Source organism: Stegostoma tigrinum, chromosome 31, assembly GCF_030684315.1.
Source record: "Stegostoma tigrinum isolate sSteTig4 chromosome 31, sSteTig4.hap1, whole genome shotgun sequence".
Taxonomy (NCBI): Eukaryota; Metazoa; Chordata; class Chondrichthyes; order Orectolobiformes; family Stegostomatidae; genus Stegostoma; species Stegostoma tigrinum.
In genome coordinates, this window is record NC_081384.1 from 28,440,162 (window position 1) to 28,457,899 (window position 17,738).

Below are 17,738 nucleotides of genomic sequence, written 5' to 3' on the forward strand. Positions count from 1 at the left end.
GTCTTAATCTCAGGGATAAATAAATCACTATCTATTGCATTTGGATTAATTGTAATGCATACAGTTTAAATATCTTAAATGCACTGTTTCAGCTTAAGTTTTATGTAAAATTACACCAGAATCTCTTTTGCCATTTGATTACTGCTGCACTTATGCCAACACTTGCAACTTGATTACAAGATTGCAATTTCTAAGTAAAACTGCTTACAGCATGCCTACAGCCTGAACATGCCCATCCTGTCTTTCCTCGAACCTGAGCTGTTTTTGCTACCTGCCTTGCACATAACTTAAAGCTACTTGTTTCCTGATTCCGTAAGTTGTTGTAATTTCTGAAATTACTTAGAGCTTGGATCTTGATATCTTTGCTTGTGCTTGGTAAATAACTTCAGTAATACTTTGCTGCTTAAATCATTAATCTTAATTCATACTAGTGTTGCTAGAAATCAATCTTTCTGCTTTAATTGTGGATTGATTGCTGCTTTGATCAAAGTATTTTGAGATTTTATTATAATAGTGTCATGTGAACCTCAATAGTTCTTCTTAAATAGCTCATGTATTTGATAAACTTATTTGCAAGTTGTAATACTATGCATAAGCCAATTGTGAATTGGTTGCTTCTTTCATCAAAATTGCACTAGTGAGATCTAGGCTTGGAAAAGTTTTGTTTGAACAGGCTATACTCTGGTTTCCTCTCATTGCTGTCCAGAGTTTAGACACAAGAAAGGACATGATTGAATGTCAGCTTTATAAGAAGTTTTTGGCTATACAGAAATAAATTAACACACAATAGCTTTAGAAATCTGTCTCATTCTTCAAAACCAGAGATACTTTTCTAGGTTGGTTATCATTACATGCTGTCTGCTGAGACAGAAAGCACAATAAATCATTGTTAGAAATTTTTAAAAATTTGTCAATTATTTTCAAATGCTGTAACAAAATATTTATAAAGACCTCTGACCTGTTGAAAGACTAAATTAAGCACTAATGTTATGCTACCCAGATTTTTAAATGTCAAAGCCAGGGGCCATTGAAATCCCTTGGTAAGGTAGGGCTCCGTGACGATATGCATGTTTCACTTGCCAACAGCAGGAGATTATGGGAGGAATGTTGGCTGTCATGTGATGACATCTCCCAGAATATGTCCAACCAGAGTTGGCAACCTTTATTATTCAATATGCAAGGATCAAGACCAGTCTCCCTTTTAAAAACCTCATTTGTTTCCATTTGCAGGTAACAAGGTATAGAACTGGATAAGCACAGCAGGCCAAGCAGCATCAAAACAGCAGGAAAGCTTAAGTTTCGGGTCTGGACCCTTTTTCAGAAATGATTTCTGAAGAACGGTCCAGACCCGAAACATCAGCTTTCCTGCTTTTCTGATGCTGCTGGCCTGCTGCGTTCATCCAGCTCAACACCTTGTTACCTCAGATTCTCCAGCATCTCTTATTTCGATTTGCTTATGTGTTTTGAGCCAGAAACTATTATAACCTAACAAATTTATCTCAAGTGGAAAGTTTAATAAAACATGACATGGCTCACCTTGCTTAGCCCTGCAGGGTGCCCATCAGTAAATCACCATCAGACTACTTATCAAGTGTGTCCTATGGTTGGCAGACCCCACTTCTGCCACCACCAGGATGATTCCCTGCCAGCTCCAAATTCCATAGAAAAGAAGTTCTGCATCTGCTGGAGTAGGTTGGCAAATGAGTAATGTCAATTCCCAGGGCAAGCAGGAGGCTCTGAGTTTTGCTAAAAGTAAACACAAGAAGCAGTTTAAAGAGGAAGGGGCTCATGGGATCTGAAGATCAGGACACTTGAGCAAACTGGAGAAAAGTGCCAAGTACTATCCCAGCAAAACTCCAAATTCCAGTCAGCCAAACTAATTAAATTATAACAAACTAGATTATTAATATTAGTCCATAATTTAGAACAAAAACGTGACTTTGATACAAAATTTCTTGATGTTTCAATATTTGGCTCTTTCTTTACAATACTGTGGTTAAGATTTCTCCTGCCTTGTACTCTAAAATAGATGAGTTTTTATTTTTATTCTTTCCCTTTTCTGGGCTATAGTTTTTAAAACCAGCCTCTTTAGACATGTCATGTCACACCTCCAATACAGGCCGTTTCAGAGATAGGGACATTTAACCATTGCACCACAAGTCACTTTTTGTTTGCTTTGTTTTTTTAATTTAAAAGCTGTTTATATTTAAATCATCCACCTGATCGTTTCTTGTTCTAGCTACGGCCTGATCTGCAAAGTGCCTCCAGTATTTTCGAGCACATATTCTCATCTCACTGCCACTCCCATTACAATGCTAACAACTCTTTAACAAGTCAGAAGTTTACCAAACAGTGTAGATCTGCAAACCACAAATAAAAACTAAAATTCCTGCAAAGTAATACTTGCGTGCCGAGGCATTTGAGAAACGATGATACAATTGGAGAACCTAGGATTAGACTTTTAAACTACTGTAGTTTGGGCCTTTCAGCTAACATTTAAAATAAAGCTTATTCCCATAGTTCCTTGTGTAAAATGTCGTTTTCTCTTTTGTTGCGTCGATTGATGGTGGAAGAAAGCGCACCCGGAACTAGAAATCCATTCCATAACAGGTGGCGCTGTAAGTGAAGGCGCTGAGTGAGTGAGGAATACAAACGGGAAAAACTGCAACTCCCAGGATGCATGGAGAACGAGACTCATGCGTAATGCTTTGTGCGTCATGACGCTCATGACGCGTTTAAGTGCTTGGTCGGTGCGCAGAAGTGGCCGGTGAGAGAGTTGCTATTTATTGGTGGTTGAATTCCTCAAACTACATCTGTCCGACGTTAAGATGTCTGATCAGGTAGGTGGTTACGTTTCATTTTTAGAAGAACAAATATTGTGCTAGTATTGCTTTGCGTTTCGGTCACTGAGTATAACATTGCAACTCAACACGGGGTTCAAATGGAGGCGGAAGGGAAGGAAGCTGAAGAAATCTTGGGTGCGCGCCTCGTAGATCGGGGACGCGCCTTGCAGGTCTGTTTTGATCTAAATTGGTTGTAAAATGTACTTATAGTGAAAGTGTAACTTTGGAGGGGGGTAGTTTTGAATTCTGCTTAAGGACTGTACAGCGAAGTAGAGGAGCTAACGATCGAATGCAGCCTAATTTTCATTGTTATAATTAGCCTATCCTGGCGTACATGTACATTATGTATGTTATAGTTGGTATTGAATCTTTGGAGTTTTTCATGACAAAATGGGCTGGTTATAAATTACATGGTCAATATATTGTACATAATTTAAGACAGCATCTAATCAATCCAATGATGTTAATTAAAAATATTCATACGTAACAAAATGGATTATGTATATTCAAGTCCTGTTTCTCACAATTAGATCTGTCAATTCTAGTTCAAGTACTTTGAGATTAATTAAAATGATTAATTGAAGATCGTGAACAAAATTATTCCCAGTTAGGCTAGGGAACAGAATTAAAAGTATGATGAGGTTTAGTTCTTATCGTGTGCTTACTGTAATAACTGCTTGAACTTGATTTTTTAAATGTTTTTCCATATGTCCACAGTATAATTCTGCATCATGTGTGACTGCAGAGGCAATACATATAGGCTGTGTTTAGCATGTTGAACAAAACAATACTAATTCCTCTATCACCAGCAGAATTGATTGTGTTCTAATTCATACAAGTTACCAAGTTTAAACTGCGCTGACAAGTAAATTACTTGAAGCTGAGCCGCACAGCACTAGATATGAGTGATCAGAGATAATGGGAGCTGCATATGCTGGAGAATCCAAGATGACAAAGTGTGAAGCTGGATGAACACAGCAGGCCAAGCAGCATCTCAGGAGCACAAAAGCTGACGTTTCGGGCCTAGACCCACTAGATATGAGTGAACTGAGTTTAAACTGTCTGTTTGGCCTAACAGATCAACTAGAAAAACAGACCCTTGTACTGCAGATTGGCTTGAAAGGAAGCTTATTATATATCATAATCAGTTGAGATGAGGAATGCTTTGTTTCTAATGTTCCATGTTTCTAACATTCTATTTGTTTGAAAATATGTATAACTGCTTTTGTTGAGGAAACAAAGATGTTTTGATAAACCAAGGCCCTGAGGTCAGAAGTTACTCTTTGGTTTTTGTCAAAATTTGCTAAGTAGTATGCTGTATTTTTGGCATCATCACAAATATGAAGAGATTCAGTCGAACTATCCAAAGCGCCCAGTTTACCTGACTGATAAACTCCAGTTAAAAAATCATGCTCACCAACTATATTTGCTGTGTATTTTTGTTTTGCTGGTCGGACTTCTGAGGTCTGTGCACGGTAGTGGCTTCTGGTTCCGATGCCAATGTGTCAGGACACTGATCAATGAGTGGAGAATCTCTGAGTGGTGTAGGTTAGAAGCAATGTTGCTCACTCAGCTTCTGTATTTAACAATCAAATAATTGTTTATTTCAAACAAATGTCTTCAATCAATGGCAATTACCAATTCATATTTCTTCACTTATAACTGTGCAACTTAAACTCTATCTTTTCTTAAATTTTACCTCTCTTTATGAACATCCAGATACAAATATTGAGGTTGGAAAAAGAGATGAAAACCTGTGAGAAACAGTTCAGTAGCACTGGTCTGGATTACAGGATTTGATGAGTTGCTTTCTTTCTCTTGTGTTGAATTCCTTTTAGCTCTTGGCTTTATTTCATGCTGTTGCTCTATTTCATTCATTTGTTGAGAACTTTTGCTTTTACTTCATTTAAGGGCACTTTATTCCTCCAGTAGGGTATTTGCAGAGAAAGGGAAGTGGAAAACAGACATTTCAGTGCCTTCATATAAGAGACAGTTTGTGCATCTTCTCTGCTGCACTAGTCCCACACAACCATGGTCACCTAGTCAAGGGGCCAGTCAAAATATTGTTGTCAAGCGGTTTTCCTTTGATGCAGAACTCATTGGCTCAATGCCTTCGTCTTTTGCTCTCAATGTTCCATTGAAGTGCAATATTGAGTACAACTCACCATATACTCCAGTGGACATGATTTATGCATTCTTAAAGGGAGATTAGAAATTGAAACGTTTTATCTTGCACTCATGAGAACTACAATACAAGAAACCAGTCACCAGTCTACCTCAGATTCCACTGGAATGGGAGTGTTTTAAAAGTTTGAACAATAGTTGCAGCTAGCTGTCTCTCTCTTCTACTTTCAGTAAATTCATGAGTCGATTTCTGCACTGACAGGATGCTGTTGACAAACCAGACAGATGTTTTTACCTACCATACAAATGAATAACATGATATGATTGCCAGTGCTGATGTGGTATCACATGGGCCATATGACTGGCAGATTGCATCAAGCATCCCAGTGACTATTCGCAACTTGCAACTTGCAACATGCCACTCAACTAGCCTGTGCTTCCAAGCATCAGAAAAGTGGACCCACCATTAGATCTGATTCTGCCATTGAAAATAATTTATTGCTTAATCCAGACTATGCTAAGAGTTACAGTTGAAACCAATTTAAGGTTAGCGAGTAGATATTTGTGCATGCTAGAAGCTATGTAAGTTAAATACTCAGAATCCTGCTTTGTGGAGACAAAGACATTTATCCCTTCATGGCACCTTTTTCAAAAAAGAGCCATGGAGCTGTTCAAACTCTGTTACATTGCCATGGAAATGCCCACACAGATCAAAATCCATCTACCTTTGCCTGAGAATTTATGATTGACAGTTAACTGACATGGCGATGCAGCAAGAACAGTTATGGTCCAAGCAAGCAGCTGCTTTTTCTCATTCTGTATAAAATATATACTTTATTTTTCCTCCAAGTCTTTTTCTTGCATCCTAGGTTTGATGACCGCAAAGCGAAAAGCTTCAACCTCTGGTCTCCTTTTTAGCGATGTTCAAAATCTGTACCTCAAAAACATTTTTTTTGAACTGAATCCATCCCTTTGCACAGCCTCCTTTGTTTAAAACAGTATTTTCCTCTAACCAAAAACAAACTTAAATTGTAGAAGTGCACTAAAACATGAAATATTTTAATATCTGGATGGTCAGTCGTAGAGAAACAGATGTCATAATTTTCATTGAAAGTGAAATTGTAGGCCTACAGAGCTTTATAGAAGATGAAGAAGGTAGGCACCATGGTTAGAATACTTTTTATTTTGCAGCATCAACCTCCACGACTGTTTCTGTTTTGCATGAAAAATTTTATTGAATTTGAGGCAATTTCTCATCCAAACTTTTAACTGGAGTGGAGTTGCAAAGCCAATTCCTGAGTGGTTTCATTAGGGGATCTGTAATTTGCATATTCTGGTTTTAAGGATTAAGTGCAAGTGATAACATTTGAAAATGTCAGTCAGTATTCAGAACCAGAACGAATGCTAATTTTAACAGATTGCGTAGAATCTATTCTGTAGTTTCACAATGAGTTTGGAAATGCAGGGATTTGAGTCTTGGTTGTGTATTTCATAAACTCTGATCTTATTTTTAGTTTGTACTTTTTAAGTTGTTTCTGGTTTTATGTAACACTATTATGGCCATTTGAGAAACCAAAAATTGAATTTTATTGAAGTGTTGGATAAGGCACTGAGAGTCAAAACGGGAATGCAGTGAAAGCACTGTTGACCAGACCGTACATTTACAACATAGGAGTCTTCCATGGGCAGTTTCCAGTACGAATGTGGAGATAGAAATTCATAATAATAGTATGCTCGGACATAAGACCATAAATCAACCACTTATGGAATGTGATTTTTTTTCCTATCCAGAGCCTTGGGTGAAACTATAGCTGCAAACAGGCAACTGGGTCACTCCAATTCCACTGTATCCTATGACAAAACATGAGTAACTCCGTGTAAGATCTGTGATTGTTTTAATGTGATACACATGTTTACAGCATGCATATACCTGTAGCAATGGTTCACTGGTGGTGATTTTTCTTTTCAACCTAATCCAGAAAATGTTTGATTTTTGGATCAGAAGAAATAACATTTTACTGTTGATAGTAGCTGTCAGATCAGATACCCCTGCGTCACAGGACTTTTGAATTAGTGATTACATTGATTGAGAGAGATTAATAATTGAGAGAGATTTCAATTTATATTGAGCTTTTTAAGCAAATTTAGCAAATTTACTTTTGTTGTGATGAAAGCACGTATGAGATTTAGGATTTGAATACTCTGGGTCTTCTGGTTCTCTGACATGTGCCACTGTCCAGTGCAGCACTATGTAATAATTCAGCAAGCTGTGCACAGGCTTATTGCATGACTTGATAATTATAAGGACTACAATCTGTTGGGACTTATTTTAATTCTGTGTGATGTTTATGTTTCTCTATCTTGATCCTGTTAATGGAAAGCTTCATTTTAAGAAAAAATCTTCTTTAACCAAAAGAAAAGGCTAGCCACCTTTTTTTTTAAAGCATCTAGTCATGTTGTAGTCATACAGCCCTTTTTTATTTTGTGCAATAGAATAAGCTTTTCAGATCCAAATTTCAACTCCCAATCCCTTGAAGCTTATACTTAACCAAAAATATTAAGCGAATTCTTGGAAGTTTTAGTTATCTTTCTGCATTCCCAAGGCTTTTTTGGGATATGAAGTTCCAGATTTCTATCACACTTTGTGAAAAACATGTTTTTTGATTTCTTTCCTGAATAGTGTGGCTTTTATTCTGAGGTTGTGTACCATTGTTCTTGATTCTACCTCTAAAAGAAATGGTGTTGATAAATTGATTTGACAGTTTCAATGTAATATTTCAAATATCTTAGGTTAGGTTTATGTTTCACTTCAGAAATTTTAAACAGATAATTTCATCATGTTTATACAACCTGCCCCCACCAATTTAACACTGTAAATATTGGTATTGTTCTTGACAATCTGTTTTACATCTGTTCCTTTCCGTGATGCTATATCCTAAATTGAATGCAGTACTCGATTGTATTTGACCATTTCTGGCCCAGTCATCTATGAAAGGCTAATGTTATATTATTCTTATTAATCACTCTTGGTACATATCTATGCACTTTAAACAACTTGTGTTCTTGGACTCCCCAATCTTGTTTGACTACATTTTGGGTCTAGAGTCATGTGTAGGCCAGACTAGATAAGGATGGCAAATTTCCCTTACCTAACATACACCACATTAGTGAACCAGATGATGTTTTTTTAATGACAATCGTCAGTGGTTAAGTAGTTGCCATTAGGTTTATAGTTTTTTTTTATGAATTCCTATCTCACCGTGGTTGTATTTGAACCTTTGCCCTGGTAACATTAGCCTGGGGTTTTGCATTGTTAGTCCAGTATTGTTTCTGTTACACAGATGGCAATGGTGTATTATTTACTGCCTTAATACATTTCAAACTTGGATACTTTACCTTTTTATCCAAGACAACAATATATGAAGAAAACTCATGTCCAATGTAAGCACTTACCCTTTATACCCACTTTCTGGCACCCCCCCCCTCCCTCAACCATTTACCAAATCAAAAGGCTATCTTTTACCTTTTATTTATGCCAGAACACTCTTGTGTAGCCCTTTTATTGTATGTCATTTGCAAGGTAGTGTAGATGACATCCATAGAGGTTTTAAGGCACAAGGGGAGGCCCAGATTCAAATCTCTGATCCAGTTCTGTGTAGTAAGATCTCCATGAACAGGTGATGTAGAAAATATCTAGATGATATCCATGCACACTTGCCAGTCTAATTGTTCACGATTTATTTATTTTTTAAAGAATCAACTGGATTAACCAAACATGACAATTTTAACAAAGCGAGGGCGTCCTCTGCTTAATTGAGATTTTGCTACAAGGAAAATAACATCAAAAATATATACCACAAATAGAAGAATTAATATTTATGACTCTAGGAAAGTTGCCTTGTTTAATAACGACACACTAGTTCCTTCCACTTAATATGTTCTTGCTTCTTTTTTTTAGTCCACACTGAACACCAGACCACAAATCATGCAGAGTAATAATGTTTGTGATACAGAAGCCTTGCTCTTTAATAGTTTTGGAGTAATGTACATCTTGTCCATGATACTAAATCCTTGCCATATGACAGGTGATATATTAAGTAAGCAGGGAAAAGTCCTCTGAGAGAAGTCACTCTGGGCATCTGTTGCTTGGTTTTAATAATTCACAGAAAAGTGTTGTTGGAAAAAGTTGAGGGCAAGGTAAATCCTTGTCAATTGGTGAAAGAGTAGTGGATGGCGGAGGCAGATTTTTTTGAAGAAGAAGCTTGTATTGTTTAGGTGTTTTTGTTTTTCCTCGAACATAGATAAATGTCAATATTTAAAAAAAAGTTTTTCTCTCTTAATTTTGTAATTGAGTAGAATTGCCAAGGAAATGTATGATACTGGATAAAATATCCAATTTTCTCTCTCCCATATTGGAGTGTCACAGAATCCCTACAGTGTGGAAACAGGCCCTTCAGCCTAACAAGTCCACGCCGTCCCTCAGCATCTCACCCAGACCCCCCCCCCCCCACCCCCATAATCCACCTAACCTACACCCCCCACCCCCCTGAATGCAGTGGGCAATTTAGCATGGCCAATCCACCTAACCTGCACATCTTTTAGATTATGGGAGGAAACCCACGCAGACACGGTGAGAATGTGCAAATTCCACACGGACAGTCGCCCGAGCTTGGAATCGAACCTGGGTCCCTGGTGCTGTGAGGCAACAGTGCTAACCACTGAGCTGTCATTGAGTAATAGTTCAAAAAACAGGGAAACTTTTCCTGTAATATCTTTCTCTCTTCCCAAAGGAGCGTCCGACAAAGGCAGTTCATCCCTAACTTCTTGAACTTGAGTCACTACTTTCAACCTCTACAAATTCTCTTATACGCTTGTTCTCCTGAAGCTGCGTGCAGTTTAAATACGTTGTCTTTTAACTCCTGTCCTATTTTAACGTTCAGATCCAAATGAATTTTCTCACAGGTATGCTTGACTTCTCTTTGTGTCTGCTTTATGTTGGTTTCAGTGCTTTGAATCAGTGTTCTTTGTTACTCAATGTGGCTGTTTTTGCTAGTCGGACAGTTGTAGACTTGCTGTGATAGCAGGAGCAAATTACTGCAGATGCTGGATTCTGCACTGAAAACAACAAATGCTGGAGATCACAGCAGGTCAGACAGCATCCATGGAGAGAACAAACTAACGTTGAGTCTTTCTCCATGGATGCTGTCTGACCTGCTGTGATCTCCATTTGTTAAGGCCATGAGCTAGGAATAGGAGAAGGCCATTCAATCTTTCGAGCCTGCTCTGCCACTCAGTAGGATCATGTTGATCAACATCCTCATGCCTACTTCATAACCCTTGATTCTTCTACTTATCTATCTGTTTCTGCCTTCAATACGATTGCTCATATTTCAGCAGTGAAGAAAGACCTGTACCTACAGATAAGTGAATTGTTGTGTATAGTATAAAGTGGTGCACAATTTGCATTTACGTTTTACTGTCTTTTGGACAGTATAATCACATACCACTTATACTGTCAGTATACATACCTGCATAATATTAGAAAATCAGTTTAGTCTAGATGAATGCAAACTAGTTAGTATTGACATGTTAAATGGAACCATGGTGCGGAGTGAGAAATGGAAAAGACAAGCACTGGTTCTAACAATGTGTACATGACATAACGACCACCTGAAACAAGTTTTCTGTTTTGATTATTACCTGTATCCCCAACCTCTGCTTGTCTGGTGTATATCAATACTTTTTTTTTACAATGTCACTCAAAATATTGTATTTTTCAGGAAATACTGCAGAGTATTTGTATTCCAGAAATTCAAGCAAACTTTATTTTGCCAAAGCAAGGAATCTGTAATGACAAAATTAGACCTTAGTATACATTAGTACATTTGAGCCAGAATGATCTTTAGATTGTTGCTATGTGTCTCTTCACCATTCAGTTGAGATTACAATTTTCCTCGTGTTCTGTCACTTTCAAACTCTCTCAAGAACAACTCTGAGACAGAAGGTAGTGAAGCAGAATTAAAAGATTGCATTTGCTCGGTCTTTTCACCATAATGGTGCCTAACGTGAATCAGCAAATAATCAGGGATCAATTAAAAGAGCAGGGGATTTTTCCGATGCAGGGTCATGCTTGAAACATTAACCTTTCTTTAAAATGAGTTTAAACATCATATTCTGCAAGTACATAATTGGTTGAGGCCTTTTGAAGAAACTATTATTCTTTCACTGCTGGTTTTGAAAACATGGTTCAAGTAAGCAAACTCCTTTATGTATATTCCACACAGCTCCTGCTGGTGCCATGGGGATGTTGTCTGAGTATTAATGTGTTTCTGTTGGTTTGCACTGATGATGAATTTCATATTTGGTCAATTATAACGTGCTTCAAGTAACCCCTTCTGGAGTTTAGTTGTGGAAAATGTTGTAAAATGCAATGGATGATCATCTAAAAGTAGTTTTCTCAGAAAGGTAACAGAAAAAGCATTATTTATATGGTTGCAAAATCCAGCAATGCATTTTACTGTGTTTTGTTTATTAATCTCTTTAGTTATCTTTTGACTTTTGCCATCTTCCACAGAATAGCTGTTTTGCCTTTCTCATCTTGGTTATCTCAATCTGCAAACATGCAAAAATTCTCACTTTCTAGGGTCCCCTCAGTTGTTATCCCTAGTGTTTCTTTCTGTTGGCTTGTCACCAACTTACTGCGTGTGTGTGCGCGCCTCGCTCTCATTCTCCCCTGCAGAGAGCTCCATAATAAAGAAACTGGCTTTCATATAGACACACTGAGCATGTGATGCTTGAAGAAGTTGTGACTGACATCACCATCATATTAAACTGTTGCCCATTCTTTGCAGATGTGGAATGAATCATCGGAACATTAAGATTTAATTAAGAGCATTCGATTATGCATTACTGTTATCTAAATAAATGTTGAAACGTGATACAACCATAACTTTCATTACTGCTAAGCTGTTTGTGTCTCAAATGTTACAGTTCTCTGTTACATGCAGGGTAAAGATTTGTGAATTTTTATGCCTCTCACTGGTTCATTGGTTTGCTTTGTCTGAAGTGTTTCTTAACTTTATACTTGACCAAGTATGAGCTGTAATGCAGTAAACTGATGACACCCTTTTTGTCACAAATAGTAACATTTAAATTTTCTAATAATGGATGCATTATATGCTGAAGATATCATTGAAGACTTTTTCCAGGTAAATGATTCAGGCACGGTAGGCCCTTGCTCACTGTTTCATTTGAACACATTTCATTTTGAGGTAGCAAAACCGTTTGTGTTGCGTCTTTGTGGGTGTCACTTTACAATATAGAATAATGTAAATTCCTTCCAAATGCTGTACCATGGACACATTTCTGAATAGATCCAGGCACACATGCTAGAAAAATTTCAAATTTGAATTTTCTTCTTGAATATTTCTTTGCCAACTTTTTCAGTTATAGGAAAAATAAATAACATTTGGTTTAATATAACTAAGGAAAAATACTTTATCACCTTACTTCTCGCTCCTGCAGCTGCGTATAAATACCCTTCTCCTTCTTCACTAACAGGCACTTCCCTCTTTCATGCGTTAACTACTGTTAGTCCTGTCTCCAGGACGTTGGTGCTTTTGCATTGCTTCTTTCCTCTCACAATGGACATTGCTTTGCAGTTGTAAGAAATATTTGAAAAGTCTTGTCTTCATTGCATGAGAGTATGACTTTTCTCAGAAACAATAATGTCACTTTGGAGGTTCCTCAAGATCCTCTCACCAAATCCTCTGAGTCAATAGACCTTGAATTGTTGATATATGACTCAAATGGGAAAATATGCACATTTGGTATGTATATCAACATTACTGGTGCCTTGGACTGAAGATGCTGCTACATGCTGCTGCTAGGACTTGTTTTCACGCTTCTTTAGTGAGAATAAAGTAACATGTTACATCTGTTATGAAACAGCATTTTGTGATTGCAGCAAGCACAGGCTCAGTGACTACCAGTTGCATTTAGACTTTCAACTGTATCTGCTGGTATTTTTGCTATACTGTGCTATATGTTTTCTAAAATCTGTTAGAAATAAATAAAAGAAAAATAATTCATGATTTCTTTCGTACTTCTGACATATTTGACAGGGGAAAAACTTTTTTTTTAAACCAGTGCCAAGATGACACACACTTGCATTGTGATACGTTGCCAACTCAACAGGGACAATTGAGGTGATCACCGATCTAGACAATAGCATTCTGTACAAAGTTACTTTTAAAGTAAAATTGTTCTGACCAAAATTCTCCTTTTTTTTTTAATGTTATGAATAGGAGGCAAAGCCTTCCAGCCAAACAGGAGAGAAGAAGGATGGGGAATACATTAAGTTAAAAGTTATAGGCCAGGTGAGTGTCATTTCCTTGAATAACTTGTCTTATTTAATTCTGCTGAAGGCTGTTCAATTTGCTGCGCTGCAGCTAAGGAAAAGTTTAAAAACTACAAAATAAATTTTTTTTGCAGGATAACAGTGAGATCCATTTCAAAGTGAAAATGACCACGCAACTAAGAAAGCTGAAGGAGTCCTACTGTCAGCGACAGGTGAGAACCGAGAGGGTTGTCCTGTTTATCTGCCAGCATGAAAAACAATTTCAAGCAGCTTTGCGGTCATGTTAGAGTACTCAATGCCATCTACAAAGAGGTCTTCCCCTGTTTTATTGGGGATCTGGGTGGACAGCGCTGTATGCGTGTGTTCCCTGCAACCAGCGACTGTACAAATTTACCAGGTACCAGATCACGTGCACATTCTGTGGCCTGAAAGAAAGTGTTTCACTTTTTATGTTCAGTGCATCTGTTTTCAACCATGGTTTAGCCCTTTTGAAGGTACTGCTGTTGAAATTTTGTTTGCACACGCCCCGGATGCATGAGCACATAGCGTAAGGAGGAGTGGACAAGTCTTCGGACTGTCTCCTGATTTTGCATCTGAGCCTGGTCAAGATGGCCATTAATAGGCCCGGGCAGCAGGCCATAGAGGGGTTTGTCAGTTCTGCCTGTCTGCCCCCTTTCGCCATTATGATTGCCCTCTGTCCTTGGAACGGAAGCACATGGTGCACACCGGTACTATGGAGGCCTTTTGTGACCGATGGCCACCGTAGATGCTATAGTGTCTTAGCCTGAATAATGGTATTCTGAAATAGACTTTTGGGTTTCCATAGTGTAAGGTTTGATTTTGTGTTAGTTTTTTTTTGTTTTGGTGCTCCAGGAAGAGGATTGTGTCATTTTCCCTTCGTGTTGATTTGGATCGCTTGAAAGAGCCAAAGTGACTTTGATTTTTGTTTCTTCCTTAAACCTCACATTTGTCCCTGTCCCAGAAGTGTGTGTTGGCGTTGGTGGAATGGAAACTTTATTTTTATTTGCAATGGGCGGAGGAACATTTCCCTCTGACTATTAGACCATTGCTGCCCCTGTCCCAGGAGCATTCAGTGAGGATGGAGTTGAAAGGAGTTTGATTACGTCAAGGAATGTTAATGCTACATTTTGATTCCTTATTCTCCATACCCCAGTAATGGTTGGTGGAGACAGAGTTAAGAAAACATTTTGTTTGTTAGTTTGTTTTCTCTTTTTTTTTCTCCCCGAAGAGTGGCTGGAACTTTGTTTCAGTTTGAGAGTTGGGGAATCTTTTACTTTTCTGTTTTAAGAGAACAGTGTGAGCTTTACTGCGCACTTAACCCAGTATTGTCCCTGTCCCAGAGTGTCTGACTGGGGTGCTTGACTTTTTGTTTGCATCTTTCATTTAAGAGTAGAAGGTTGCTTTTTGGACTGGAGAACCGTGACCAGTGGTGTGCCACAAAGATCGGTGCTGGGCCCACTGCTTTTCATAATTTGTATCAACAATTTTGATGTTAGAACATGGTTAATAAGTTTGTAGATGACACCAAAATAGGCGGTGTAGGGGATGGTGAAGAAGGTTACCTGAGAGAACAAGTGGATCTTGATCAGATGGGCCAATGGACAGAGGAGTGCTCGAGTTTAATTTAGATAAATGTGAGGTGTTGAATTTTGGTAAGGCAAACCAGGCCAGGACTTGTACAGTTAACGGTAGGGCCCTGGGCAGTATTGTCGAGCAAAGAGACCTAGGGATGCAGGTGCCTAGCTCCTTGAAAATGGAGTCACAGGTAGACGTGGTGGTGAAGAAGGCATTGAGTTATAGTGACAGGCTGAATAGGTGAGAGCTTTTTTCCTGCAGCTTTGAAGGCTGAGCGGAGACCTTGTAGAAGTTTATGAAATGTTGCAGGGCATGGATGGCATAAATAGACAAGGTCTTTTTCCTAGGGTGGGGGGAGTCAAAAATGAGAGGGCATAGGTTTAAGGTGAGAGGGAGAAGATACAGAAGGACGTGAGGAGTAACTTTTTCACACTGGGGCTGTCTGTATGGAAAGAGCTACCAGAGGATGTTGTAGAGACAGATGCAATTGCAGCATTTTAAAAGGCATCTAAATGGGTATATGAATAGGAAGGGTTTAGAGGGTAATAGGCCAAATGCTGGCAAATGGAACAAAGCCACATTGGATTGTCAGGTTTGCATACACGAGTTGAACCAAAGGGTCTGTTTCCAGACTGACTGTGTAACAACAGCTTTTCTTCTAGCTCCTCCAAGCATTTTTCTGTGGATGTCGTGGGTACGAAAGCCTCCACTGACTTTAGCCAAGCCAAATGTTTTGAGGCAACAAAATGAAACATTTCCTGTGCCCCCGTGCTGGACCATTGTCTTTGAAGCTTACTTCAACTAACATGATCTCATAGGATTACTGCACAATTGTTTATTCTATGTATAGCAGTATTCTAAAATTCTTTGCTGCATAGATATAAAGGAAAGAAAAGGGCTAGGACTTTCAAACATTTCTTATGACACTTAGTAGAAAGCCTATGCTTTTGAACCAATTATGAACTGTTGAAATAGCCACTTGCGTAATTTAAGGGACTGTGACAATCAATTTTTGTATTATAAGGCCCTGAAAATAGCAGTGAGGTACATATTTTAGTCATGTTTGTAGATGGAAAAGTATTGGCTTGGAAACTGGCTGGTGATTGGGACCTGTCATGCTGGCTGGAGACCAGGGGAAGGTTTGCTGCATTAAGTGCCTATCAAACATTCAGGTTGTTAGCCCAGGCCTTGCGAACTTCAGGCAACCAAAACCAGTAGCTGCTAGGTATTGTCAGTTCCACCAGCCAGTCAGAGCTGGTACTCCACCCACAAGAAGACTTGGATCAGAGAGGGATGCAGATGTCAGGTGAGGGAGAATGTCGAGTGCTTTTGATTTGATTTATTATTGTCACATGTACTGAGGTACAGTGAAAAGTTTTCTTTTTGTTTTGCATACAGTATACACTGATCATAACATACAAAGTGCATTATGGTAATAGAACAGACTGAAAAATAGAAAGTGCATAGAGTGTGCAATCAACATCAAATTTAACATTTGAGAAGCCAATTTTGAAGTCTAAAAGCAGTGGGGAAGAAGCTGTTCTCTAATCTGTTCATATGTACAAACTTTTATAACTTGTGCCTGATGGAAAAGTGTATAACTCGGGTAGGAGGAGTCTTTGGTTGCTTTCCTGATGCAGCATCTAGCTGGAGTCAATGGATGGAAGCCTGGTTTGACTGGGCTGTGTTATGACCTCTGTATTTTTTTGCAATCATGAGAAGAGCAGTTGTCAAACCATACTGATATATCCAGATAGATGCATTATATAAAGCATTCTGTAAAAATTTGTATGAGTCCTTATGGGCATATTGAATTTCCTTTTGTCTCTATTTCCTCAGACGACTTTTTATGCTTTCTTGAACATTAGTCGACATGGGTGGATCAGGACAGATTGTTGGTGATCGTCACTCCCAAGAACTTGCTGCTCTCGACCATCTCCACTTCAGCACTATTGATGGAGACAGGGGTGTGCCCTACACTCTACTGTCTGAAGTCAATGACCAGCTCCTTCATTTTGCTGATGTTGGAGAGGCTGTTATCTTTGTACCATGCCGCTAAGCACTCAATCTCTTCCTTGTATTTGTCTTGTTTGCGATCTGCCCTACAACAATGGCGTTGGTGGAATTTGGCCACACAGTCACGATTGAGTGCGCAGCCTTTTTGGGGAGCAGTGTTGGGGGTTAGGGTGGAGAAGGTGTTGTCACCTATTCTTACTGATTGCAGTCTAAGTCAGAGAGCCAAGGATCCAGTTGCCGACAGGGGAGCCAAGTCCTCCTACTCGGAGTTTAGAGATGAGTCTGTTGGGAATAATGGTGTTGAAAGCAGAACTATAGTCAATAAGTGGGAGTCTGATGTAGGTATCCTTTATCCAGATATTCCAAGGATGAGTGTAGGGGCAGAGGGCTGGTATTTGCTGAGGGCGTGTTGCACCAGTAGATGAATTGCAAAGGGCCAAGGCACTTTTGATAGGCTGGAGTTGATGTGACCCATGACAAATCTTTTGAAAGTACTTCATAATTAGGGAGGTCAGAGCCACCGAGTGGTAGACATTGAGGCAAGCTGCATGATTTTTGTTTGGCACAGGGATGATGGTGGTTGGAAGAAAAGACAAGGCATAGCTCACATTGGTGCCCTTTCTCAGTCAGGCATTGACTGCCTCTGAGTGAAGGAGTACCAAGTTGTTTGGGAGGGTGAACTGTGACGAGGATGCAGAGATCCTTCAACATGATCTGGACATGTCGGGTGAATGGGCAAGTCATTGGTAGATGCAGTATAATTTGGATAAATGTAATATTATTCACTTTTTGGAAGCAAA

The 17,738-nt window shown here is 38.8% G+C and overlaps 1 protein-coding gene across 2 annotated transcripts in view; it reads left to right on the forward strand.

Moving 5' to 3' along the window:
* The first annotated feature begins 2,721 nt into the window (after positions 1–2,721).
* The window catches only part of sumo1 (small ubiquitin like modifier 1), a 38,257-nt gene continuing 23,240 nt past the window's right edge, over positions 2,722–17,738 (forward strand). For both annotated transcript variants that reach the window (XM_048560427.2, XM_048560428.2), the window contains exons 1-3: positions 2,722–2,840; positions 13,274–13,345; positions 13,461–13,538. In XM_048560427.2, coding sequence (XP_048416384.1) covers positions 2,829–2,840; positions 13,274–13,345; positions 13,461–13,538 — 162 coding nt within the window. In that variant the 5' untranslated portion in view covers positions 2,722–2,828. The remainder of the gene's footprint in view (positions 2,841–13,273; positions 13,346–13,460; positions 13,539–17,738) is intronic.